The sequence below is a fragment of the Onychostoma macrolepis genome, chromosome 17, assembly GCF_012432095.1.
Source record: "Onychostoma macrolepis isolate SWU-2019 chromosome 17, ASM1243209v1, whole genome shotgun sequence".
NCBI lineage: Eukaryota > Metazoa > Chordata > Actinopteri > Cypriniformes > Cyprinidae > Onychostoma > Onychostoma macrolepis.
Genome location: NC_081171.1, coordinates 6,785,330 through 6,813,323, shown reverse-complemented (window position 1 = coordinate 6,813,323; position 27,994 = coordinate 6,785,330). Strand labels below are relative to the sequence as shown.

The 27,994-nt window shown below is 35.2% G+C and overlaps 2 protein-coding genes across 7 annotated transcripts; one reads left to right on the top strand and one right to left on the bottom strand.

Annotated features, from left to right (window-relative positions):
• Positions 1-18: 18 nt before the first annotated feature.
• Positions 19-2,922, bottom strand: gemin2 (gem (nuclear organelle) associated protein 2). Its single transcript, XM_058749830.1, has 10 exons — positions 2,654-2,922; positions 2,021-2,105; positions 1,845-1,934; positions 1,669-1,728; positions 1,241-1,354; positions 1,041-1,085; positions 879-947; positions 582-692; positions 374-432; positions 19-278 (listed from the first exon to the last, which is right to left on the bottom strand). Exons 1-10 carry the CDS (start codon positions 2,770-2,772, stop codon positions 188-190), a joined length of 843 nt encoding a protein of 280 aa, XP_058605813.1. The 5' UTR covers positions 2,773-2,922; the 3' UTR covers positions 19-187.
• A 98-nt stretch (positions 2,923-3,020) lies between these two features.
• Positions 3,021-27,944, top strand: mia2 (MIA SH3 domain ER export factor 2). 6 transcript variants are annotated; one of them, XM_058749819.1, is made up of 29 exons: positions 3,900-4,277; positions 4,440-4,573; positions 4,730-4,822; positions 5,300-6,986; positions 9,746-10,054; positions 10,257-10,330; positions 12,774-12,905; positions 13,001-13,022; positions 13,132-13,220; positions 13,327-13,398; positions 13,521-13,631; positions 13,746-13,817; positions 13,911-14,015; positions 14,151-14,273; positions 14,730-14,835; positions 14,930-14,976; positions 15,189-15,279; positions 15,613-15,751; positions 15,862-15,963; positions 16,130-16,190; positions 16,792-16,827; positions 16,930-16,997; positions 17,089-17,159; positions 17,246-17,374; positions 18,433-18,558; positions 19,737-19,856; positions 20,217-20,269; positions 20,346-20,538; positions 24,437-27,944. In XM_058749819.1, the coding sequence occupies exons 1-29, from the start codon at positions 4,169-4,171 to the stop codon at positions 24,616-24,618; spliced, it is 4,656 nt and encodes a 1,551-aa protein (XP_058605802.1). In that variant the 5' UTR covers positions 3,900-4,168; the 3' UTR covers positions 24,619-27,944. The 6 variants fall into 6 exon arrangements, with proteins under 6 accessions (XP_058605806.1, XP_058605804.1, XP_058605802.1 ...); XM_058749822.1 differs by having other exon boundaries at positions 3,914-4,277; positions 5,300-6,620; XM_058749825.1 differs by having other exon boundaries at positions 4,003-4,277; positions 5,300-5,498.
• The last annotated feature ends 50 nt before the right edge of the window (positions 27,945-27,994 follow it).

Below are 27,994 nucleotides of genomic sequence, written 5' to 3'. Positions count from 1 at the left end.
ACCAAGAAGCCAAAGATGTTAGCATTTTATGTCAGAAATTAAGTTTTATTTGACAATAAAAATGCTTTAAAGGACAGTAATTTATAGTTGTAACAGGTGTACTTCAACATTACATGGAACTCAATGCAATTGGCAAAATATTGTATAGTCTTTTACAAAATCTCCAGAGAATCTCTCACGATTCCTTTCACGCACATGAATTTTCTTCACAAAGGCTCTTTCGTCTGTTTCCAAGTTCTTCTAATTCTTTGTCAGCCAAATCATTTTGCTCAAAATACCTTTAATAGAAAGGAGCGTGATTATACTTCATAAGGACACCTGCATATATTTCAGGGAACACTAAATCTGGCTATAACAGCACCATGTCAGTTACCTGGCAACAATACAAATCATCAAGTTAAGAGCTGACAAACGATCATCATCTTTGCTCTCCTGGAAGAGAAAAAATAATATACAGTCTATTTTAAGCAACCTATTTTAGGCTGCAACAAACTGCCTTCACCTGTGCAACTGCAACAGAAGCCAGGGAGAAAATAATGACACCCCAGCTTTTAATTCAGAGCAAACCAAAAGGTGTTTACCAGATTGGCACGCACTGCAGAGCACCGTCTTGCCAACTGTCTGATAAGGGAATGTGCTTCAGGAAGCAGTGGTTTCTCAAGGCACGCTAGTAATGCATAAAGCCATCTGCCCTGTGTAGATAAATGTGCAATGTACAGCTAGACTGAAATACAGTTCAATAATACCATTAAATTTTATACGGGAAAAAATACAAAACATACAATTTACTCGATACAAAGAAATAAATATTTTACCCTTTTTTTTTTTTTATACATCAATGAATATTGGATGTGACACACTAGAGAAATTGAACTTACCAACTGTGGTACAAAGTCTCTCTCCTCAAACCAATTGATTAAATACTCAAGCACAGCTGAAATGGTTGACTGAATAGGGAATGCAATGAAATTACAATGAAATATTAGAATCTGTGATTTATGTGTGAATAATAATCACATCTGCTGTCAAATGGCAGTTACCTGGTTTAGTTTGCTGACAATGCTTAGGAAAGGTGGAAAGCCAGTCTGATAAAAAGAGATTAAGGAACATCAAATCATGACAGAATGCTCACGTTTTGTAATAATAAATCTACTCAATGTAACTTAATGTAATCTACTTACACTGACAACCATTATCACAGTGTGTTGTTAATCTTCTAAAGGGGAATTATTATTATTACCTTGATGTAATCAAGACCCGGATTAACTTTGTCTTCTTCTTTCAGCTGGATGTCAAGGCAAACATTCTCACCCAAGCAGAACCTCTTCCATCCATCCTCATCCTCCATTTTAGGCTAAAGTGGGGAGAGGACTTTGCTTTTAAAGCAACTTTTTCATAATTTAAAAAAATCAAAAGTACAGTAACTGAAGGTACTACAGGATTGTAACGTACAAGTATGTTTTATGTGAGTGTAATGTTTAATGTCTGTGTAATGTAATGTTTAAGTGAGCCTATTGTATAATGTGTGGAATCTTGTATTTGTGATTGTAAGATATAATGGTATATTGATTGTTTGTTGAATAATTGCAAACATTTCAGACTCAGTCTGACAATAAAATATCATATGATATTATATAATTTCTTCTGTCCAGATATCAATTGCCTTACCATGACAACATTATCATCCAAAAATTGAGATTTCCAATGCTGACGATGTTTGTTAACACTCTGAAAAAAAGAAGAAAAAAAGAGTTATATTAATAGTTCTTAATTAAAAAGCAAACAGACAAATGCTAGATACTATTGTAAAAGTAATTGTACAAGTAAAAGTTAAAATTGCACACCTGTCTGACTTCTGAAAATTTGCTGACTTGTTGTTGCTGCCATTTCAAGCTGGGAGAGAAACCCTGAGGTGCAGCCAGACAACCTGTGATCTGTGAAAAAAATAATAATATGCAAAATTATTACACACATAACAAGCTTTAAAATTTAATAGTCACTGTTCGCTTGTCACACTCACAGACACATTCACAGATTGTTTCTTCTTTAGTTTCTTTGGATCAATTTGTGCCACAACAACATCTGGGCACAGAGATGCTTCCCTCCTGTAAAAAACATAATGTAACTTTATAATTTTTACAATGAGCATCTAAACAAAATCATTAGACAAACAAATTAAAAGTACTTTTTCAAAAACGTTAGAAAGTAACAAAAATTATAAAAACCAAGTGATAAAGTACAAAGTTTTGTAACCAGATTTTTACCCTAAAAAATGCCCCATGCCTCTGTTTTGTACAGAATTAATTTCTAGATATTAATAATTAAATGTCTTTTTAATTTTGCAATGGAATGACTAAATATACACACGCTAAATCATGCATATTATTAAATTTAACTTGAAAAAAAAAAGTATCTCAAAGCACACAGTATATCACTGAGACTTTTCCCAAATCAATATTTAACTTTCGTTTGTCTTTACTTGGTTTTGCATTTTATGATTATTCTTTTCATTTCAATTTTTTTCATTTTCTCTTTCAATACGAGTAGAACTTCATATTTATGTACTGTACGTATGTAAAGCACAATGGTGCTTACATAAAGTTCAAATTACGTCTGTTTTAAAACCTAAAAGAATAGATGAAGAATGACTTACTGGACCTGTCTGAGATATTCTTGAGGGTTTCTGGGCGGTTCGTTTGAGTTATATTCCTCTGTGTCGCAGGTCTCCACAGGCAGAAGTCTGGGCATTAACTCCTCCACGTCTGACTTCATGTCTTTGCGTTATTTTCTATACTCAACCATCAAAAATAAATCAATATTCACGAGTCGCTGCGGCACGTTCTCTATGTGCTTGTCAACCTCTCCATTTTGAAAACATTGGCCATGATGACGACCAATAGACGCGACGGTTACCGTGGTGACTCTTGTTCGTTCGCTAAGCTACAGATGGAAAGACGGAAATGATGTATAGTGACATCTGTTGTTTAGGAGGAATATGAAAAGAAATATAAACAGGATAATACAATACAGTAGTTCTATGCATGCAGTGTATTAGAATTGTGTCAGAATTGTACGTTTTAAGTTGTCTCCTGGAAGCGATTCTATGGGCATCTTGATAACTTCATGAGGTAATTATTTGTTCATGAGGGGGTCACAGTGTGTCAACAATGTTATATTATAATGTTAAATAGTGAAATTAAATTAAGCATGGAAATATCCACCTTATTTATAGACTGATATCTCAAATATGGTTTGTGCCGCTGGCAGAATTTCAGACTCTGTAGACCTTTGCTCAGTCAGTCAGTCTTATCAGTAATCTCTCCTTTAACAACACTGTAGCATGTGAGCTGATGTGTTACCCATATGCATCTTATTTGTCCTATTTAGTTACTCTTGTACTGGAAAGAGCACTCTGATCTGTTATACTCACTATAATGAAAAAGTTCTGACCGGTATCTTATTAATCGATTGCCAGTGGTTGTTATGAAACCAACTGTAATGAAAAGCATAAAAATCCTAAACTCTTTTTCTTTTTTTTAAAGAGAGAGAGAGAGATCCTTAATTAGCATCTATGGATCCATGAAGAACCTTTAACATCAATGGAACCTTTCAACTGTTCGCTGAAAGATCCTTTGGGAACCAAATAATGGTTGATCTATGGCATCACTTGGAAAACCTTCTTTTAGGACCATTAAGAGTGTACAGAATATTTTCTGTAGTCATATTTTTATGCATTCTAAATGACTGCTCTTTTAGTCTCGTAGTTATAATCTAATCAAATGATAATTTAATGAGGCTAGTATTTCTTATGCCTGTTTTATGAGGTTTACTCACTATAATATCTCAGGTAAATTCCAAACAATGTAAAAAATACTACTGCTTCAAGTAGTCTAACATTGTGAAACCTTATCTGTTTGAATGTGGCTTTGGTCCAGTGTGAGTTTGTGATGTGGCGTGTGTTGATGTTAATGATTTACTGACGGTAACCTCTAATCCAATCTCTGCCTGTCAGACTGTGATCTCCTTGGATTGGCTCATTCTGTGACAAGACCAAGGGAATGACATTTCGCCGGGACTTTGCTTGTCTTTCCCTCTGATACTGGATTTGGAAATGTACATAAAGGAACTGATCTAATGAGATGAAGGGAATTGCTGGATAAATCCAAACATGGCAGCTGTACATGCATTCATTTTGTTTCATATTGTCTTCGGTTTTTTACACCAGGGTTTGGGTTTGATTTCAGACTACAAACTATGTGGAGACCCTGAATGTGAAAGTAAGATCATCCTTTATGCTCATATACTGTAAAAGGAAAGATGAGACTGAACCTGTGATGTGTGATTGCTGTTTATCAAATGATTATATGGATTCATGCAAAATTATGTGATTCATGTTCAGGTTATTGCTTTCTTATCTTAGTTTTTGTCCATTTCTTCAGGCATGATAAGCCGGGTGCAGGCACAGAGAGACCATAGTGCTAAAGACTGCCGCTTTCTAAACTTCAAAAAAGGGGATATCATCACTGTTTACTACAAACTTACTGGAAAAAGAAATGATCTCTGGGCAGGAAGTGTGAGTACTCTTTTCTGGTTCTGTCTTGATTAAAAATATGCATGTATAAATCAATAAAGTAAAATCAATATACAAGATTTATGCTTTAATCTGACATATAAACTGTATTATTTGTTCATTTGTTTAATAATATTTACAATATTTTACATTTTGTAGATAGAAAAGCTGTCTGGATTGTTCCCAAAAGATGCCATCAAAGTTGATCAACTGTTTGTTGATGAAAAAAAGGAAATCCAGGTGCCGACCCAGGTAATGTAGTTTTTTTTTTTTTTTAATGTACTTTTTAAAAAACTGTTTTGTCAGGTAACCTAAAAAACGTATTTCATGTTATACGTCTACATCAACTGGTTTAATTTATTTAAAATGATCAAATTAACCTCAATCCATTCAGTTACAGCAACAAAAACATGTTTCTGATAATCCGTTTCACAGATATATGTCATAATACAGAAGAAAAGATCTGTTACAACTTCCATTACATTAGATCCATACATTAAATCCATACATTAGATTACATTCGCGTCTTTAAGGTTTGGATCAGGTAAAAAATTATAATTTTTCACTTTTTACAGTGTACAGAATCTGACTCAAATAAACTGGCGTAGCTTATGTTAACTCCAAAGAAATCTGGATTATACGGCAGAATTCATTCTTCCATTTGCTGATTAGGTAAGAAAATTGTCTACAAAGAACATAAATATTAATCAGTGTAAATTCTCTCTTTAGGAATATGACTTCATCTGCTTTGATGATAATGGTTTAGAGATTGAGCGTAACACTGAATTTGATGATCTGGAAGAATTGTCACAAGAAACTGATCTCAATGAAGTCCAAGATAAACCTACTGAAACAGAAGAGAGTGAACCCAGCCAGATTTCTGTTAAAGATGTTTCTGATCAAAACAGCCCCAAGACAACAGAAAAAGGTGGGTCTTCCTGGATAGGCTCTGCTGTTAGTGGATGGTTTGGCAGGAATGAACAAAGCAATGATGAACCACAGGATGAGACCAGTGAAGTATCTTTCAAAAGCAGAAAAATTGTGATGGATATTGAGGAGAACCATGTGGAGGAGAAGACAAACTCTGGAACTTTTGGGTGGATCAGGGGTGAACTCACCAATGCTTTTGGGTATGGAAACAAGGATCTAAACACTGATACTCAGGACAATATTAAGAACCCAACAAATGAAGAAGATACATCATCTCAGCAGTCTAGCTCCTGGATAAGGATGGGTAGAGATGTCTTGGACTTTAGTGATGACAATTCTGAAGCTGCGACTAAACATGAAGCTGAGAAAGTAGATGAAATCACAAACGTGGAGGATGAGAGCATTCTTAACCTGAGTCAGAACATAGATGTTGTTGACAACATACAGAGAGATGAAAACAACCCAGATGACAGTGTGGAAAATAAGGATGGTCCTTTGGAGGACAGGAGAACAGAAAATGAAAAAGAAGAGGAGCAGGCGGGGTGGTACGGAAATATGTACAACAGAATCACAAACCTTTACAGAGAAGAGCAAACTAAAGATGATGGAGTCAAAGACAGTTTGTTAGAAAGCCCTGGATCTGCTACAAATACTGAGAACATTGAAACCAAAGATTCAGAACCAAGTTCTCAGTCCATATTTTCAGTCAACGGCCTGACATCAATGCTTAAGCTTCCTTTTCAGGCAGACACAGTAGCAAATGGAGATGAGGAAAAGACAGAAAAGGAAGAAGATGCAGGTAAGGAAGACAATGATGAAAAACAAAATAATAATGAGGATCAAGAAGAAGAAATGTTGACTGACATTGATGAACGGGACTCAAACCCAACAGACGCTGATGTACTTAGCGTTGCATCTGATAATGTGAAACAACTAGATGAAGAATCTAATATGACAAAAGACAGCACAGATTCACAAATCCTTGAGAAAAAGTCAGCAGATAATTTAACTGAGGAAGTTCAAAGTGAAAACGTTGCTGATTTTTCTGAGGGAAAGGTGGAGCAAGATGCGAGAGATGTGCAAAGTGATGAGGAAAAGACAGAAAAGGAAGAAGATCCAGGTAAGGAAGACTTTGATGAGGAACAAAATAATAACAAGGATCAAGAAGAAAAAGTGTTGATTGATATTTATGAGCAGGACTCAAACCCAATAGACACTGATGTACTTAAGGAAATTCAGTCAATGTCTGACAAAACAACGACTTTAAAAGATAGCTTTGCATCTGATAGCATTGAACAACTAGATATAGAATCTAATATGACAGAAGACAGCATAGATTCACAAATCCTTGAATCCAAGTCAGCAGATAATTTAAACGAAGAAATTAAAAGTGAAAACAATGCTGATTTTTCTGAGGGAAAGGTGGAGCAAGATGCGAGAGATGTACAAAGTGATGAGGAAAAGACAGGAAAGGAAGAAGATCCAGGTAAGGAAGACTTTGATGAGGAACAAATTAATAACAAGGATCAAGAAGAAAAAGTGTTGATTGATATTTATGAACAGGACTCAAACCCAATGGACAATGATGTACTTAAGGAAATTCAGTCAATGTCTGACAAAACAACGACTTTAAAAGATAGCTTTGCATCTGATAGCATTGAACAACTAGATATAGAATCTAATATGACAGAAGACAGCATAGATTCACAAATCCTTGAATCCAAGTTAGCAGATAATTTAAATGAAGAAGTTAAAAGTGAAAACAATGCTGATTTTTTTGAGGGAAAGGTGGAGCAAGATACAAGAGATGTGCAAAATGATGAGGAAAAGACAGGTAAGGAAAACTTTGATGAGAAACAAAATAATTACAAGGATCAAGAAGATAAAATGTTGGCTGATGTTTATGAGCAGGACTCAAGCCCAACAGACACTGACATAAGTGAAACTCAGGTGCTGCCTGATAAAACAATGACTTTAAAAGATAGCATTGCATCTGATAGCATTGAAAAACTAGATATAGAATCTAATATGACAGAAGACAGCATAGATTCACAAATCCTTGAAACCAAGTCAGCAGATGATTTAACTGAAGAAGGTAAAAGTGAAAACAATGCTGATGTTTTAGAAGGAGCTGTAGAGAAAAATATGAAAGATGAGCAAAGTGATGAGGAAAAGACAGTAAAAGAGGTAAATTCAGGTAAGGAGGACTTTCTTGAGCAACAGAATGTAAAAGATGAAGAAATATATGATGCTGTCAAGCAAGAATCAACCACAAAGGATGTTGATTTACTTGGTGAAACTCAGGTTCTCTCTGATGAAACAATGACTTTAAATGACAGCGTTGCGTCTGATGACATTAGAGATATAGATAATGAAGTTAAGTCTGCAAATAATACAAACGGTGAAGTTAGTCAGAGCACAAACAGCTTAACTGATTCAGCTGATGACATTTCAGAGGGCAAGCTGACACAAAGTCTGTCTGATCAAGGCAATTTAGACACTATCAGACAGCAAGAAAATTATTCTCATGAAATTAGCACAGATCCTGTAACTGATGCTAATACATCTGAACTGTCAGAGTCGGATATTCAAACAGATACTCAGTTACATTATGAAAAACCCAAGAATCAAATTTGTACACTGACTCTCATATTGAAACTCTCACAACTGGTCAAAATGTAAATGCAGATGGAAATACAGAACCGACTATGGATGCATTATCAGAATATAATAATGAAAAACAATTAGCTCAAGGTGACCAAGGTATATCAAAAGAAAATGATGAGTTCGTTATAGACAGAAAAGATGAATTAGTTATGGAAAGAAATGAGGCACAATTAGATGAAGTACTACCAAAAGACATCACATTTCATGAAGAAAAGTTATCAGATTCAGAAGCACATGCAACACAAATGAGCAATGAACATAAATTGGACACAAACATAAATCCTCTTGATGAAAGATCTTCTCATACTCTTGTAGCAGATGCATTTACTGTAACTAGTGAAGAAAATCTGCATTCAGAGCTTGAGTCAAATTCATCCCTAAACGTCACAGATTATGAGATGGATAATACCAGTGAATCGCATCATGAATCACTGGTAATAGAAAACGCAGGTATAAGTATTGTTAAGGATACTGATTCAGTAGGTAAATATGACGATGAGGCTGTAGTTCATGAAGAGCAGGAGGAATCAGATACAGTTTCCAAACCTACAGAGAATTATTTTGAAAAAAAAGAGAAAGAGGATGACACACAAATCACACATGAAATTCAGACACAGGAAACACATACAAAAAACCCATCACTAAACACATCTGATGGATCTGGTCATTTAGAAGATGCTGGTCACAATCCCAGTTTACTAGAAAATTCAGACATTAATAATATTCCTATGGCTGATGACCCAGATGGCTATACAACTTCCACAGAAACAGAACTGACAAATGATTTCTTCTCAAAGAATGACTCAGTTCAGGATGGCAATATTAATATCATGCATGATCAAAATCAAAGTGTTGAGCACAAAGAAGAGACTGACACAGCAAATAATGAGGATCGTCAAACCGATTCAGAAAGTGTCACGCGAAGGGAGGAAAGTGACACAGGTGCCATCTGGGATCAAAGTGATGATGGTGACATGGCAGTGAAGTCAGAAGATAAAGAAGAACATAGTGATGAAGAACAGTGTGGAAGCCTTGAAATTCAAGACAAAAAAACTGTCAATCAACCTACAGAAACCTCTAAAGAATATACAAACTTATATCCTCATCTGAGCGAACAGAATATTAAACATCTTTTAGACTTATTTGGAGAGCAGAAGCTATCATGGCTGGATTCCAAAATGGGAAATGTTAATGCAGGTCAAGATAATGATGACATTGATGAACTTGGTGACTTTGAACAGCTGTTGGATTACCATATGAAGATGAACACCAAATTGGGACATATTCAACAAGATAACGGTTTTCCTGGCAAGGATAATGCTAAAGAATATCCAGCACTACAAAAACTGTTAACCCTCTTATCTTCTCTAAGAAAGAAATATTCACCAGTGATAACAGATAACAGTTTAGAAAGCCCAGGTACTGATGATTCGCACTGATCATTTTCGAAAATATTAAGAGCATGACAGATAATGGATTTCATAATTTTGGTGAATACTACATGGGACAAAAACTGCTTTGTGATGGTAATGTAAAAGTTGTCAGATTTTCTGTAATGTTCCTTCTCTGTCCTCACAGGGATCGGCGAAGATGACTGTGTTCATGAAGCATGTCTAGATGTGAATAAGAATACAGAAACCTCCACAACAGAGGTTGAAAATAATCAAGTTACCGAAGACAAAGCTGATATAAACGACTTGGGCAAACCTCAGAATGAGCCAGTCTCTGAGGAAAAGGACCTTTTAGCAAACAGAGCTAATGTGGAGGATGTTCGGACTGATGAGCAGGATATACAAAAGTATGAGGATTGGACATCTTCTGGAACCAAGAAAACTACTTTCCAAAACCACGGTCTTATCTCTGAGGAGTATGTTGAATCACAGAAAGGTAATCACTTTTTTGGACTTATTTTCTTTTTAAAGTAGTAGTTCATAATAAAATGAAAATTCTATCATCATTTACTCATCCTCCTGTCGGTCCAAACCCATCATGAAAAAATTAAATTTTGAGGGGTGACATTTCACACATTACATATACATTGTAGATTGTAAAAACATAAATGTGTTTGTTGTTGTTGTTTTTATGACAGGTGAAGGGCAATTTCATCAGATGGCAGTTTTTGTTGAAGTCACAATTAATGAAATTGCATCTATAGTGGACAAGGTGAGTGTCTCAGGAAAAGTAGCCTGTCCCATGTTTATATATATATATAATATAGTGCTGTCAAATCGCGATTAATCGCATACAAAAAAAAGTTTTTGTTTGCATAATATATGTGTGTGTTCTGTGTATATTTATTATGTATACATACACATACATACAGTATATATATTGAAAATATTTACATGTCTATATTTATATTCATACAATTTATATTATAAATAAATATATTTAATATATAAACATATTTTTCTGAAATATATACACTCATGTGTGGGTATTTACATATAGATTATAAATACACTGTACACACACACATATATTATGCAAACAAAAACTTTTATTTTGGACGTGATTAATCGCGATTAATCGTTTGACAGCACTAATATAGTCATTTGGACAATTAAAATCACTCAATAATGTAATTTTTTTTACTTAAAACATCGATTTGATATTCAACTCATTCTAGTAGGCTATATTAAAATTATTTTTATTAGCCTATTATTATTGACTTTTTAATTATGATGTTTATTTAATGTTTATGTCTCGAAAATTTACCTACATGTGCAGTAAAAGTGAATCTAAAGTAAAGTTACACATTCCCCAAATTTTACACGGATAAATAAAACGGTTCATATAATATTTTGTTTAGCTCCTGAGGATTTTCTGAAGCAAATTTATGTTCAAAATATATTTTAAAGTGTTTAACGCAATATTTTGTACCCTATTTGTGGAAACCACCGACGACTACAGTCTATTTTCTGTCTTGACATGTCGCCAAAAAGTGTCCTATTTTGCTGTCAAGGCAAGTTGATTGATATTGAAAAATACTTACTGTCTCTACAACTAAATAGCCTATAAAACCTACATAGGTAATAAATAAATAATTAATGCAGACACAAAGGTAAGTTAAGTAGTAATTTTGAGTTGAGTTGAATCCAGACAGACTTGAGCTGCTCAACTGGTCTCTGGATCAATGACCTTTGTTTATAGATATATATTTAACTGGCACACCCACTAATGAAACATACTTACCCACATTTTAAACTATAACGTTTCATAACTACCTCATGACAAATATGTTTGCATGTATGCTTACTGACTAATATCTCAGTGTCGATACGTCTGTCTCTTTAAAACTCGAACTTCGTTGTGGCACTCAGCAATTGGTGACGTGTGGAAGAAACCATAACCCTTGTAGGGGTGTTCAATTTAGTGGAATTTACTTTTTTTCGCATAAAATCTAAATATTATTGTTTTTATGTATAAAAATACTTATTTTATGTTTTAAAAGTAGTATTTAAACGAATAACACTGAAGTTCGGTTTAAATTTTCGAGACACAAGATCATTTGCTTTACAAATCGTCCCTAAAACACAAGAGTGCGCTCTTCCTCTCAACGCAGTGCGCACTAGCAGTCAGAGTAGAGCAGCATCCGGCACCATGGCATAACAACAGATAAATTAACAGATTATAGAATATAGAATAACTTAGTTTGAATATAATCATGGCAGACGAATTTAAGGCCGAGTCGGTCGTCACAGAAGCGACTGACATGAAAGGAGCAGCGAAGATTTACTACACACTCGCCGTGGAGAAAATCAAAGATGTATGTGGCACAGTGTGTATGATGAAACAGCGTTAGTGTGTATGGCAGGTGTCATATATATATATATATATATTTCTATTAAGTCAGCTGTCACAGGAGACCGAATTAATTCTAGTGCAGTATTTACTAGTGTTTAATTAGATGTATACTTTGTAAATAGTTTTGTATTAAGACATATAGCTGGTTAGCATTGAAGCATCTGGTAATGTACATGTTGCTCATTTCATCTTAAATTACCATGGATTTGTGTGATTGTGTTAAACTTATTGATTTATAGATCTACAATGACTTCAACTGCCCTTTACTGGCCTTGTTTACCAGTTTGTGACGGTTTAGCTTTAGCGTATTGAGAGGTGTAATGTATATTGTCTTTTTCATCTTACAGTGGCATTGGCTTTGGTCAGTTATTGACAGAGGAGGATGTCTGAGATTGTTTTTTTTAATCTATTTTAAAATGTTAATTTGTTAGAAACCTTTTAATGGTTTTGATTTATTGACTAAAAATGATGTAACAGTAAAGTAAAAAGTGCTAAAATGTTTTTTGCAAAATGTGTGATATAAATCTTCATTATTATTACTGCTGCGTTTAAGAAATAATAATGAACATTTATGTGAAACTACTAAAAATTGTATGATCATGTGAATGTGGTTTTAGGTTTTAAAAGCATCTGTCCACTTTTGTGTGTGTGTGTGTGTGTGTGTGTGTGTGTGTGTGTGAGAGAGAGAGAGAGAGACAGAGAAAGGGTTAAGGAAAGCCTTATAATGTGAAAGCTTGTACAGTTGTTTAACTTATACTTTCTTGAGAATTCATATAACAGTTTAACTTCTGTGTCTTAGGTTGTGTCATCACTTCCTGATGATATCCGGCCTGGTCCTGACTTATATGGACTGCCATGGGAAGCTGTGGTTTTCACTGGATTTTTAGGTTTATTCACACTGCTTCTGTTCAGCTGCAGGTTCATTCATTCTGTAAGTCATGTATTACTGCTACATAAAAAAATGCACATTTTATGAGTGTTATCATTTCATTAAATGAACTTTTTCTGTTTTGTTTTGTTCTGCAGATCAGAAGTCGACTATATGCAAGTGAGTGTTTTTCCATCTCTTTATCTGCATTAAATCTATCCTCATTATCTGTTTTAACTGATCTCCACTGTCAGCTCTCAACTGATCCTCTCTGTTGATTTGTTTGCAGGTAAAGAGAAGCAAATGGCACAGAAAGTGGCTGAACTGCTTGATGAAAAGTGCAAAGTGCTGGAGACATTCAGTGAAGTTAAACAGAAAGTGAGAAATGCAGTTATATGCTCTAATCCCAAAATATACATTCATACTTGTATAAATGCACTCTCCTGAATCAGTCCATCTAAACAATGTCTGTCTGTCTCAACAGTTTGACAAACTAGAGTCCACACTACAGAACAATGGCATGTCTGCACAAGCTGCAGAAAAAGACAATTTAGAGGTAAAATGGTCATTATGGTCTGAAATCTTCCTGTTAAAAACCATGCAGTTACTTAGCTTACTAATGTTTATAAATGTGTCTCCCTGAGCACTGGTTACCTAAACCAATTATACTGCCCTTAGGTGGCGTCACAGAAGCTTGAACAATTAAATGCAGAGATGAAAAAAGAAATAGAGAGGCTGCAAGAAGAGCTGTCCCAACAAAACAAAGCAAGAAAACAGCAAGAGGATCAGGTGTTGTCATACACACAGATAGACTCACTTTACATATCCAAACTACCCTCTTCATGCTTGATGCACTTTATGTTGTCTGTATCTGTCCTAAAGGCTGTTATATTTGTTTTACAGCTTGCTGAACTCGAGAAGATTTTAAGAAATTTAGAAGTGGAAGCTAAAGAACGAAAGTCCCAGTTAGAACAGGTATTGACAATGTATATGACACATGTTTCAGTCATATTTCCTTTTAAAACACAATCATTTGTAATTCTATACTGTTATCTGTTTCTCCTGTAGGACAACACAACACTGAAGATCCATGAGATCAACACAGAGCGACTGCAGAAGAACCTGCAGGTGGCCAAAGAAGAGCATGCAATGTTGCTCGAGAGTAAAGCACAGGTGAGATCTGTTTTAGACTGCTTAGTGTGGAGAAGATGAACAGATCAATAAAATCACTGTAATGCAAACCATTTCATGGCTTACTGCCTAAACATACATTTAACATGAGTACCTACGTGTTCATCTCTCGTACAGCTGGTGCAGGAGGCAGAGGACTGGGGTGAACGTCTCGGTGAGCTGGAGGAGGAGATGAAAATGTGTGAAAGATCTCATACTGGCATGCTGGAGGACTGCGCTAATAAAGATGATCGCATCAAGGTAAAAACAATCACACCAGAAACTCATAGAAAAAAAAAAGTACCTTACTTTTTTCAGTGTCTATATAGTATATATTCAGTAAATATTTCTGTGTGGGTGTGTGTCTGTGTGTGTATATATATACAGTATGTAATATATATAACAATGTAAATGTCTTTACTGTCACTTTTGGTCATATTAATGCATCATTGCTAAATAAAATAAATAATTTCTTTAAAAGATTATAATAATTTACTGACCCAAAAAGGTAGTGAATGTGATCTAATTAAACAATATATATTAAATAATAAAATATTTTCTTAAATAGACAATATTTATTTAAACTTTACTCAAAAGTATTTGAAAACAGAAAATCATTAATTGACAAGGCAATATATTGGTCTATCACAGACAGTCTAGTGCACAACATGGTAAAACTGCATTTCTAAAAAACTAGTTTTCTCTTTCTTATATCAGTCACTGACTGAGTGCCTTTTGAAGATGCGAGATTGGGATTCTGAGGACGAGAGCTGCGTTGACGGCAGCACTAACACAGCTGGAGCTGAGAATGGAGACAGTTCAGGTACAAAACTCTTGAGGTTCAATTGGGAATATTGTTAGTTTGATTTGAAGTCAGGTCTTGAAATATCATCTCATGTGTTTTTTTGTGCTTGCAGATTTCCATCAGAAGCAGAAAGTACAGAAACTTATTGAAGCGGCCAAGGTATTCCTACTCAAATCTGAAACTTAGTGAAACACCTAGAAACCACATATGACTGCCAATCATGCTGTCAAGTATGGCAGCTCACTGGGGTTTGAAACACAACACTTATGTGTCAGATTAAATGAATAATGTCTGTTTACATCCAGAATATGCAGATATGCTGCTAACAGATATGATGCTGTAGATAAGATTAGTCCTCCTATTTGTCACAGATGAGTGCAGACTTGAAGTCAATGGAGGAAGACAAAAACAGAGTGTTCGCTAAACTCGCAGATGAAATTAAAGCCAAAGACGATCTCCAAGGTAAAACTTTGGTTCCATTAAAGTTGAAACAGCTGCTGATGCATTAACCTTTTAATTTGATAAATGTAGAAAACGGTGTGAGTTATTCATCCATAGTGGGAATCTTTAGGCACATTACGAGTTTATTTTCAATTGATTTGTACTCTTATCTTGCTGAATTAATCATAACATCACAACGTGTTTGCTTTCCTACATGATCTTCTAGGAAAACACCTGCTATGCAAATATCATGAGCAATAAAAGTGGATCTGATTTGCTTTGGCCTCATTATTTCAAACGTGATCATTCAGACTGTAAAGGAAGACTTGTTTTCTTGTTTCTCTGTATTTTCAGAGGGGATCAAACAGCTTGAGGAGCAGAAGGAGGTGTTGGAATCAGAGAGTGGCAACTATGCTAGCGAAAGCCAGAAACTCCAGCAGAAACTCCAGATCATGACTGAAATGTACCAGGAGAATGAACTCAAACTACACAGGTTTGGACCATGGAAAATCTTCATCTTCCACTCATTATACTGTGTCTTTTTTTTATTGGAAATTCAAACACTAATGCTAATAATTCAATTATTTCTTGTACTGTTGTTAGGATGTTGACAGTGGAGGAGAAGGAGCGCTTACAGAAGGAGGAGAAGCTCAACAAGGCAGGCAAGAAGATCAGTCTTGCTGCAGAGGAGCTCAACACTTACAGGTCAGAGCAACTTTTATCGCACACATGAGGAAGTTAAGTTAAGCATTATATAGTATGTGATAAAATCAAAGGAAATGGTGTCTGAGAAGGGCAGGAAACATGATGCAAGATGAACGTTCACCAAAACAGGAAGTTTACATTATAGTCTCTTTCACTGTTTATATAGACAACGAGCCAAAGACCTAGAGGAAGAACTGGAAAGGACTTCACAGGCCTACAAGAATCAGGTTACACACTAGTAATGCTATATAGAGTTGCAATATTTCTACATGATTTATATTGATAAAAGTTCTTCAGTGACACATGCTGATGATACTCATACTGAATATAATGTTTATTACAGCCTATTATTTTTATATACAATATTTACTCAAAATACTCTCATATAAAAATATCTGAAACCACAAAATGTGCAGTCAAGTGATGAAATTGTTGGTAGATATTGGAACTGACATTAGGGGGGGAGACGTTATACGTCCATATATCAGTCTATCATTATGATATAGACCTATGTGACTGATAAGAGGATGTATAATTCATAATTAATTAATTACAATTATTTTAAATAAATATTTATTATATAAATTATTCTTTTTTTTTTTTTTCCTACCACAAATAAGACTAGTGTGTATGACCAATACAAGGATGTCTAATAAATAAATTTATATTGAAAAATACACAATAATAATTTTATATAAATATCTATTATATTAACTATTCTTTTACCACCACAAAAGAGAGTGATGTCTCATAAATATTGATATAATATCAGTTTATCATTTTTATATGTGAATATTTATTATATATGTTTGTTCTTTTTTCTACCAGATTAGTTCTCATGAGAAAAAGGCTCATGATAACTGGGTAAGTTGTTTTCAGACCACTTCTATTTGATCTAAACCAGTCATCAGTAGCTTCATTGTGTCAGATGTTATTTTTATATTGTTCCTATTGTCTGTGTTATAGCTAGCCGCAAGGGCTGCAGATCGAGACCTAGCTGATATCAAGAGAGAAAATGCTCATCTCCGCCAGAAGTGAGATTGACTACAGAGTATTTTACGTTAGTGTTTTATATACAGCATAAGCTGTATTTATTCATACATATCAATGTGTTTACAAATGCAGGCTGACCGATGCCCAATTCAAGTCTGAGATTCTTGAAAAGGATGTACGAGAGGGCAGACCTTTATTTAGAGGTCAGATACTTTCCACTTTCCTTTGGCTAGTACATATCTGTTTAAAATGGTGTTAACCTTGAAATATGCATTTCCCCATCTAACAGGTGAAAGATCTCCATATGGACCCTCTCCTCTTAGTCGACCATCCTCAGAAACACGGGCCTTCTTGTCCCCTCCTACACTAATGGACGGCCCCCCTCGACTCTCACCGCAGTTTATGGGTCCAGGCAGAGGTGATATACACACATCCCTCCCTTTTTTAATTCTGGGAAAGTCTTCTAGCTAGTATGAAAAATGTGATTCATTTTTTGCATTGTCAGTCTTTAGTTTAGCATGGTTATCTAGTAGTATTCTGTGTGTGTGTGTGTGTGTGTGTAGCACATGCATGAATCTTGTTCACTTCCCATAAGATATAGTTAATATGTTTGCATTATGGGTGTAAAGGTTTGGTTTGTGTCACAGTTACCTATACTCAGCCTATACACTACTGTTCAAAAGTTTGGGGTCAGTAAGTTTTTTTTTTTTTTTTTTTTTTTAAGAAATGAATACTTTTATTGAGCAAGGATGCAAATAAATTGATCAAAAGTGTCAGTAAAGACATTAATAATGCTGCAAAATATTTTTATTTTAAATCGATTCATTTTATACTGAAATGAAACAAAAACAATTAAGCAGCACAACTGTTTTCAACATTGATTATAATAACAACGTTTCTTGAAAAGCAAATCAGTATATTAGAATGATCGAAAAGTGAAGAATCATCTGACACTGAAGACTGGAGTAAAAATAGAAAACATTTCTTTTAAATCTTAATTTTATTTATGCTTTACATTTTTATTACTGTACTTTTGATCAAATAAATGTCTTGCTTGGCACAAGAGACCACATTTTACAGCAAAATGTACCATACTGTAAAATCAGAGACAGCAATTGACATTTTATTAAATGTTACATTTCAGTGCTATTTCCTAAATTGCTCCAGTTAAATTTAGAATCTGTGAGTTTTTTTTTAATTTATTTTAGGTTAGTTAATGCATATCACTAATAATTAAAGACTTGCAAGATGTTCCATTACCATTTTTGCAGTTTAAATGCATACTAAACCGTGGGTAGCAAATCATTCCGCAAGTTTGCATTTAGACAAGTCTTTTTGTGTTTCATTACCCTCGTTAATATTTTGTTGGTTGTCTCCCTTTCCTCCCTTTTCTATTCTTAATGTCCTCAAACATTTTTATGTGCCGTCTCTCTCCACTCCATTCATCTTCCTTCACTCTCACTGTCACATAATCAGCATCCCGTGGCGTGGTAGAGCCCCCTAGTGGTGGGCCAGACTTTGAGCGGAGTGGCCCTCACTCTGATAGTGGCTCACTGTCTCCCTCCTGGGACAGGGAACGCAGGGGCCCTCCCCCCCCTCCAGGTACAGTGATGTTCCCACTGCTTTGGCTGCCCTGTAGCAGGAGGAAATACTTCTCTAGCTCTCACTGATCAAGAATTATTGATGGAAAAACCATGAGCACATTACCATGACTGCCCATTTTTACAACATATCAATAGGTTAGCCAAACAAAACAGGTCTTTTAGTCTTAAAGGTACAGTAAAGAAAAAAAAAAGTTTAACACTGTTTATTTCTAATGATCAGAGAGGGAGGAAATGGTTGCATCAAACTAAATTATGATGCAAGAAATATACTAATATTATAAATGCTAAATAAATGTAGAATATGAAGCCTAGGAGGCTTATTTGCTTGATTTACTTTTGATTTATGAATACTAATCACACAACGGTCTTGTGCTTTTAATTTGGCCAACAGTGTGAGGTGAGAGGCGTTTCTGTTACTGAAGCTCAAGCTCAGTTATTCAGAGGTGGCTGAGAAGTGCTGACTCAGCCGCACAGCTCATTGAAGAGTCACAGAACTGGGCCTTCTTTGTTCTAGACGTTTTTGTGTTTTTGGCCTGTACGTCAGGCTTTGTCCCACTGCCCCCTGCTGCTCCTCACTGTTGGGTCGAATGCTGTGGACTAAATGTTCAGCACAGTGATTAGTTATTTCATACTGTGGCTGTGAATAGCACAGAACATCACTGTATTTTTTAATGTCATTATCGTCACGAACATTCTTTTTTTATGTGTAGTGCATCATTCCTGTTACACCATCTGTGTCCATTGGCCAATCATTTTCAAATGCTTAGTTTTATTTTTATTTGTAATGTATAATGTTCTTCGAAAGGGTCTTGAGTTTGGATAGTTATATGTATAAATAATCACTATATATTTCATTTATGTTTTCATTTTTTAAATAATTAATTTGTAAGTTTTTGTTTTTAATTGTATAAATTATACATTTCTCTAATCCCGTATAAAGTGTTCGAAAGGCTCTTGAGAATATTAGAATATTGAGTATGATAATAAAATACAAAATTATTTATATATGTTTCTGATTCCCTATTAACATGTAAAGGGTCTAGTTTATTTATAATAAATTAATAAATTTATATAAAAATATAATATTACATTACATAAATTATGATCTTGATGATAAATTTATACAAGTAAATGTATTTTATATAAATATTCTTTTTTTAAATATGTTTATGAAAGGTCACCCTCTCGCAGACCCCGGTTTGCCCTATAGGAGGCCTCCTCCAGGTCCGTATCCTATGGGTCCTTTGCCTCCTAGACCTCCACTTCCTCCTGAGCCATACTTTGGTGAAAAATCAGGTGAGTCTTTCCATGTGACCTCCTCTAAAATATGTTTGACTTCTCCTCTGCTTCTCTTAAAGGTCATTTGTACCTGTGGAATTATAAGTAGCCCATATGACTCACATATACAAGCCTAATAGTAACTTAGTAACTAATACTGAATAACTGAGGTACACATTCTCATAGTAAATGGAGCAACATAATGTGGCAGAAACTCCCTGCTAATTAGTTTTTATGTAGCTCGTGTAATAGCATTACCAAGGCATGAATGAGCGCTTTTTTTCAGCAATCCTTAAGAATTAAATTCAAATTAAAATGTAAGCGTGGGAGTTTGGCTCAAAGATCCTAAGAGTATTTTTCTCCTCTTTTTTTCCCCAGATTCATCGTTTCTAAGAAACAGCTCATCCATCAGTGAGAATGAGAGCAGAGAAGTGAGTAAAACTCTGATTGATGAGAAAAACGTGTCGTTTTTCTACATGCCCATAACTAAGATGTGTCTACTCACAGGGTCCTCACTCAATGCTTGGTGACATGAGATTGCCCCCTGATCCAGATTCAAGAATGGGACCTCCTCCTGGCCCCCTGTTAATGGGAATGCCCCCACTGATGGACCCTAGGGACCCACATTTCCCACCCAGGGGCCCTTATGGACATCCAGAGTTCTTTCCCCCTCGTGGTCCTGGTGGTCCCCCCATAGGCAGTAAGTTAACTCTTTCAACTTGAAAAGTTTGTATTAGGGGTGGGCGATATGGCAAAAATTTAATATCACAATATTTTTAAGAAAAATCACAATTCACGATTTTATCACGATTCTTTGTTATGTTGGTTTTACTATTTTGCAAGTTGTCTGAGCATTACAGCCAAACTAATTTCCCTATTATAAAGACAAAACCTTTCAAGGTAACAAAAATATTAAAAAAGAATGGTGGATATTTAGGCCAAAGTGGGCGAAGATAAAAATCTTTGTCATTATTTTATCTTTGTTATTAAAAAATGAGAACAAAGATACACATTACAAATACACATACTATACAAATAAAACAGTGTTTTATTTTCAGGTACAATAGGTGTATTTAGCAGGAGCATTCGAGAAATTGAATCAACAAATATAAAAATAAAACACTATATAGATTGATTCCTATTAAATCAACTGTATTAACGTTTTTCAGTCAAGAGTAGTGAGTGATTTTTCTCTTTGTGTTTTATTAACATTGAAGGAATAATTAACCCCAAAATAAAAAGTGTTTTATATTTATACCATCATTTACTCACTCAAAAGTTTCTTTAAACCTGAATGAGTTTCTTCTGCTAAACATAAATGCTATTTTGAGGAACATGGAAAACCAAACAGTTGCTGGTCCCCAGTGACTTATTCCATAGTATTTTTTTTTTCCTTCTATCAAAAGTCAATGTGGACCAGATACTATTTGGTTACCCACATTCTTCAAAATATCTTCTTTTGTGTTCAGCACAAGAAAAAAATTAATACAGGTTTGTATTTTAAGGTGAACTATCCCTTTAATGACAGTCGGCAGCATGTTCAGTACTGCCCCTTTAAGACCTGCAAGCATCCGTTTTCTCTCAGCTGTTTACTTACTCATTTTAGACATAAGCAACGGAGTCTATACATAAACCTTGTGTGTTTTGACAATATTAGTGCACAAGATAACTTCAGTAATCAGGCGCTTTTTGACAGGCTTTAGCACGCGCGCTTCGGGTGTACGGGCTCAGAAAAAGCGCACGTCAGACCAACGCGTGAATAAAACATTTAACCGGCAAGGCTTTAAAGCAGATCCGAATAATGTACAGTATATTGAGACGGAGGAATAAGAACTGCAGCTGATAGAATGTGCGCTGTAGCACGATACTACGATATTTCTTCAAAAGCAGATCGTGGAGACATTTTTATCGTCCACGATCAAAAATCGTCATATCGCACACCCCTAGTTTGTATTATAACAGCTTGAAAATGCAGCACATTTAACTTCTGCAAAGTGACTTTCACAAATTAAATGCATATTTACTGGGGCATGATCTAGGGAAAGCCTTCATTTAGTGATTTGATCGATAAAGTTCATATTATTGGTAAATGTTATTTTTTAATTATTATATAATTTATTATTATTACTACACATTTTAATTTTATCATTTGATTTATTGAAAGATAGGGGTAGCACTTTATTTTACAGTACGTGTACTTCCCTGGCACATACATGGTAAATATCTTGTACCTAAAGGCAAATGCGTGGTAACACAAGGTACTTACCTGAAGTGTATGTACATGGTAACAAATAAGAAACACGGCTGTACTTAATGCATGGTAATTAGTTTGTACATATAGACAAGTGTGGTGTAAGAACTTGCAGGTAGTGCCTGTACAGGGTAACTAATTAAATACTTTACTGTACTTACTAACGTATATACATGGTAAATATGTAGTACTTATGGACAAGTGGGTACAAACAGGCACGTCCTTACAGTATCCGTATATGGTAACTAATAAGACACATTACTGTACATACTAATGATATGTACATGCTAAATGTGTAGCACCTACGGAAAAATGTGGTATTATGTGGTAACAAACAAGACACATACTGTACTTGGTATATACGGTACGCTTGGTAAGTCCTAACCTTACCTAATAAAAAGAGGACCGTTTTTCAATTGCTTGTGTAGGACTGTTAATGCTAAATTGCTCTCCACAACAGTGCTTACAAAGTTTGAGGAACTGGTCATTCCTGTGTAATGTTTATGTAAAACGGTACACTTTATTTTACAGTCCTATTTCCATATACTTACTATGCAAGTACTGGTGTATGTACCTATTAGTTAATGTGCAATATAAGTTATGCGGTACTCAAGTTGGGAGTATAAACATGGACCAAGGTACTTATTGAGTAGTTGATGGTAGGTGCCATTGCAGTTTGGAACTTCGGAAGTTGGTTTGGAACATGGCAGTAACTGTGCAGCACTGCATAGTGTTAATACTTAGCAGGCACAGTTCTTTTAAATAGGGATATGAGTCTGGTAGCTACTGTATAATTCCAAAATAAAATCTGTCTACACACACAATTATTAGGAATGTACGTCATCAAAAATCCCTATTGGACCAATTAGTTAAGAGAATCAGTTTCGTTAAAGATAAGGCAAGTTAACTGCAATGGCACCTACCATCAATTACTCAATAAGTACCTTGGTCCATGTTTATACTCCCAACTTGAGTACCGCATAACTTATACTGTACATTAACTAATAGGTACATACACCAGTACTTGCATAGTAAGTATATGGAAATAGGACTGTAAAATAAAGTGCACCGCTTTACATAAGCATTACACCGGAATTACCAGTTCTTCAAACTTTGTAAGCACTGTTGTGGAGAGCAATTCAGCATTAACAGTCCTACACAAGCAATTGAAAAACGGTCCTCTTTTTATTAGGTAAGGTTAGGACTTACCAAGCGTACCGTATATACCAAGTACAGTATGTGTCTTGTTTGTTACCACATAATACCACATTTAGCATGTACATATCATTAGTATGTACAGTAATGTGTCTTATTAGTTACCATATACGGATACTGTAAGGACGTGCCTGTTTGTACCCACTTGTCCGTAAGTACTACATATTTACCATGTATATACGTTAGTAAGTGCAGTAAAGTATTTAATTAGTTACCATGTACCTGTATGTGACCGTTCTTACCCACACTTGTCTATATGTACAAACTAATTACCATGCATTAAGTACAGCCATGTTTCTTATTTGTTACCATGTACATACACTTCAGGTAAGTACCTTGTGTTACCACTCATTTGCCTTTAGGTACAAGATATTTACCATGTATGTGCCAGGGAAGTACACGTACTGTAAAATAAAGTGCTACCCAATTAAAACCGTTAACTTCATGGTTCCCACGAACACTAACATAATTATAAGTGTTATTTCCAGTGGTGATTGTATAAATATTAAAACTTTGGTCAATGTTGATAATAGTTGTAATGTTTAATGGGACATGATTTAGGGAAATACCTTATTTTTGTAATTTGATTTGATGAAGTTGATATTGGTAAAAAAAAAAATTATTTTATGATATAATTTCTAATCATTTATTATTTATAATTACACATTATCTAATTTTATTATTACACATTTTAAATTTTGCCATTTGATTTATCACCAGATAGGACTACTTTTTTATACTTACAAATTTATGAAATCATTTATTAATTTATTTCTAGATTTATTTGTTTTAATGGAAATTTGAGGTAGCATCATTTCAGAATTTTCTGTCCAATTACTTGAAACTGCCTTAATTCAAATAGATTTATTTTGTTTATTCTTATTAGTAGTAGTAGTAATAATATCATTCCAAGTTTTTATTTTTGCCATTTTATTTTACTTAATTATTTTCTGTTTGATTTTTTTATTAGATATTACTCACTTGGATTTTTTTTTAAACATTAAGGTTATTTAATTACTTAATATATACATATATTTATAAGAATAGGCTGCATCGCTTCAGGGTTTTCAGTCTGATTATTTGATACTGTGTCCTAGTACAAACTGATAGCCTTTATTACTGTTTCCATTAGTGCGAGGGCCACTTCCCCCAGGAATGTTTCCCAGAGCTCCAATGCCGCTCCCTCAACATATGGGCTATCTGCCACAAAGACCTCCATCTGACAGCTTTCCCCCAGGACCGCCACCCAGACCCTCCCCACCGGGCAGCGAGCAGCCCCCCAACCAGTCGCCCTCTCCTCATGATGTCATCTGATCTCTCACGCTCTCTTCCTCTCCTGCAAACTGTTTCCGACTTCCTGTTGTTGTGCTCAGGGGGTGTTTCCTTTGATATATAACCGCAGTAGCCTTGTGGTTATCTCTTACTTCTGTCTTAGGTGAACGCGCAAGCATGGCAAAGGGTGCAGCACATGCCACTGGTTATAATATTATGAAGAGGAAGTTGATGTCTGTATTTCAGGTACAGTGTAAGTGTGCAGCCTTTGTGAACCTGTAGGTAAATTGTAAAAAGTCAATGAGACTGCCTTTTAACAGGATTATAGGTGCTCAGGTTTGTGATGTTCTGATGCTTTTTTTTTTTTTTTTTTTTAATTGAAGGTAGTTAATAAAAGGTCCTCATATTTGTCAAACTGTATATATAGAAAGTATATATTGTGAATAGGATGCTGTTGAAACAAGACTTTGGTAACCATCTTGACAAATCCAACAACTCCAGCGAACCGTCCATGTAGCGTATATATTTATAGTTTCCTCTAATAACAACTCATGCCTTAAAATAGGTGGTCTGATGAAATTATGTACATTAATAATAAAGATGTCATTTGAAAAATATTGGATTTTTTGCTGAGACAGTGCTAGTGTGTGAAAATTAAAAAAAATTAAATCATTTCCAGTAGAGATGCACAAATATTAAAATTCTGGTTGATAATAGTTTGTTATGCCTGATAACTGAATAAAATGAACAAATATTAAAAAACTAATTTATCGTTCAAGTGCTTCAAATGAGTTTAGGCATCAAAAAAATAGAGTAGAGTATTAAATAATCTTTGAGTAATATGGTGCTCCAGGAATTACTTAGTTATGAAAATAATTTTGCCTAAGCACAGAAGGTACATTGTTATAGTTTTTGGAACATATTTTAAGAAGTAACCAAGAACATGCATCTCTAATTTCCAGACCTGGAAAAAAAGCAAGGCCAAGCACTAAAATCTTTTTAACTCCGTAGAAATGTAACTTTAATCAATTGTAATCACTGTAGTAAAAAACAAAAAAAACAAACTATAACCTTCTGGTTAAAAAGAGTGAGAATCTACTACTTTTCCAATCGGTCTCGTATTTTGAAGCATAAAGGATAAAAAAAATAAATAAAATAAAGTGCACTGTACATCACAACGGTATAAAACAGAGACAACATTGATTTTTTTTTTTTATGCTTTTATTTTACCGATTAAAAGAAAATGCATTCGTTCAACATTAATTCAAATCAACATTCGGCTGGTTTACCCAATATCTGTCAGTTAAGTTTTTCAAAGGTTTTCCTTCTTTATCGTGGAATCTCAAGATCACTTTTTCTCATTAAAATCTTCCCACCTGGCATGTTCACACCTGTGCCAGAGTACTTCCTGTTTGCAGATGTACATATAAAATCCAATGCTATGTGCTCACCGGAGACAAAAAAGTAGACAGAACACACCTGCCCAAATATTAAACATTTAAGATGGTAAAACCATTTTTGCAAAACAACAACGCTTATAAACTTTTTTCAATGTTCATAAATAGAACCCGGACATGTGTTGCATAAAAGTATATACGTTGATATATATATATACGCATATGCACATTTGTTATCTTATTTAACTCCCCGTTAAGTTTATAAGGTAGCAGCGTGGTCTTAGCACTGCTGGTGCCCCATGATGGCCACTTCTTTATTGCAAACTGTCCTGATTTTAAACAAATGCACAACATTCGTACCACTTATAACTGGGGCCTTCTGGCCAGTCTCATAGAGACCATGTCTGTAACCCACGGTCGCCCTTGAAACTGAGTTGGCTTCCGAAGAATCAAGATCTTAAAACAATAATAATAACAATAATAAGGCCAAGTATCATTGCAAGTTAGGTTATTTCCATTTGAGTGACAGAAAAAGAAAAGAAAAATCCAAAGAAAAGAAAAACCGAGTTAAGAGCCATTGGATCGTATGCATTCCGTTTGCATAGTTTTTGACTTTGCCGTTAACGCAAGCCGACCAGAGAGAGAGAGAAAGAAAGGCCTGCATTGGACCTGCAGTGGAAACTCGGACTGTTCGTTTTATACCAAAGGCTGGCGTGAGGTCGATAATCGGTAAGGTAGCTGTCAGAAAAAAAGCTGTAAAACACTGACTGTCTCAGATGGGGTCATAGCAGCCCTCTTTCTCCTTACTACGAGATTGTGAAATGCATATAACGTTTCCGAAAGGAAAAAAACAAAAAGAAAACTGGGATCCAACTGAGTTGTAACAACCGACTGGTCGCATCGATCGGGAATAAAAACCTACACTCGCTCTCAAATGGCTCAAGAATTTCATCGTAGGACCAGTCGAAAGCTGATGACAGGATCCCGCCCCTGCCCAAACCGAAACAGAACAGAATAAAAGAGTAAAAAAATAATCATTTCATGCAGACATTTGGCCATTTTAGTTTGTTTTAACTCCCCAGTGGAATGTTCCTAACACGTCTCATAGCAGCTTATAGGTCTGATAGAACCAACCTTGATTTTCAATAGTTAAATTACATTCACTCTTCACAGTGAAACAGGTGCATTGTAAGAGAGATCTAACGTATGTTGACCAAAGCCACAGCACAGCTGTGGACCACTGCCCAAGTCCAACCATTAGTACATTTATCTAATAGTAGTTGTCGTAATACGATAGTAGTAGTAGTAGTATATCTCGGCCCATCAGACATTGGCCCTGCCCTCTGCCAGCATGTGGGCACTTCGAAAAAAAAAAGAAAAAAGAATCGTATCACCGTTATCTTTGGCAGATGATGCGCTGACAGAAGTTAAATCCAGTGACTCTGTTGAGAAGATTCTTCATTAATGGAAACTTTCATGGTGAGAGGCCTGAGCTATTGGACTCCTTTTTGTTTCCTCCACACGTCTAACAGTAACCCTGAGAATGGCTGTTTCCTGTTCACTGCTGAGGAAGTGGTACGCTTTGTACTGAACACACACCTCCTTCTCTGATGGATGCACTTTTTGAACGTTTACACAACACACTCGCACGCACACAGAGATTGCAAAGAAAAAAACGAGACGAAAACACTGATGCTGTCTTTGTAACGCGTCGCAGACTTGGTCGACCGGGAACGTACGGTGACTTGGGTTTGAAATGAAAGCTATTCTGGGTTTTAGGCACGGTATGAATGCTTCATCAGTTTGTAACGTGTCGTACGCTGTCGTTCTCTGCCAACTCTAGTCGTTCGGCAAAATCGATGCACGACGAACAAGCTCCGAATTAAGAACACACTTATTGAAATTGTTTTTTGGTGCTGTACTAAATAGAACTTTTTGAAATGAACTTAAAAAAAAAAAAAAAAAACAGAATCCTGGCACACGTTTAAGAGCATTCCGACATATTCATTACAGCATGTTTG

Excerpts from the sequence above, each read along its gene's own strand:
- gemin2 (XM_058749830.1), bottom strand. The coding sequence starts at position 2,772 with ATGAAGTCAGACGTGGAGGAGTTAATGCCCAGACTTCTGCCTGTGGAG. Across the intron at positions 1,935-2,020 it reads AACAATCTGTGAATGTGTCT|ATCACAGGTTGTCTGGCTGC; the intron begins GTGAGTGTGACA and ends TTTTTTTCACAG. Across the intron at positions 948-1,040 it reads TTGTCAGCAAACTAAACCAG|TCAACCATTTCAGCTGTGCT; the intron begins GTAACTGCCATT and ends TTCCCTATTCAG.
- mia2 (XM_058749819.1), top strand. The coding sequence starts at position 4,169 with ATGGCAGCTGTACATGCATTCATTTTGTTTCATATTGTCTTCGGTTTT. Across the intron at positions 4,278-4,439 it reads TGGAGACCCTGAATGTGAAA|GCATGATAAGCCGGGTGCAG; the intron begins GTAAGATCATCC and ends CCATTTCTTCAG. Across the intron at positions 15,964-16,129 it reads GAGGAGCTCAACACTTACAG|ACAACGAGCCAAAGACCTAG; the intron begins GTCAGAGCAACT and ends CTGTTTATATAG.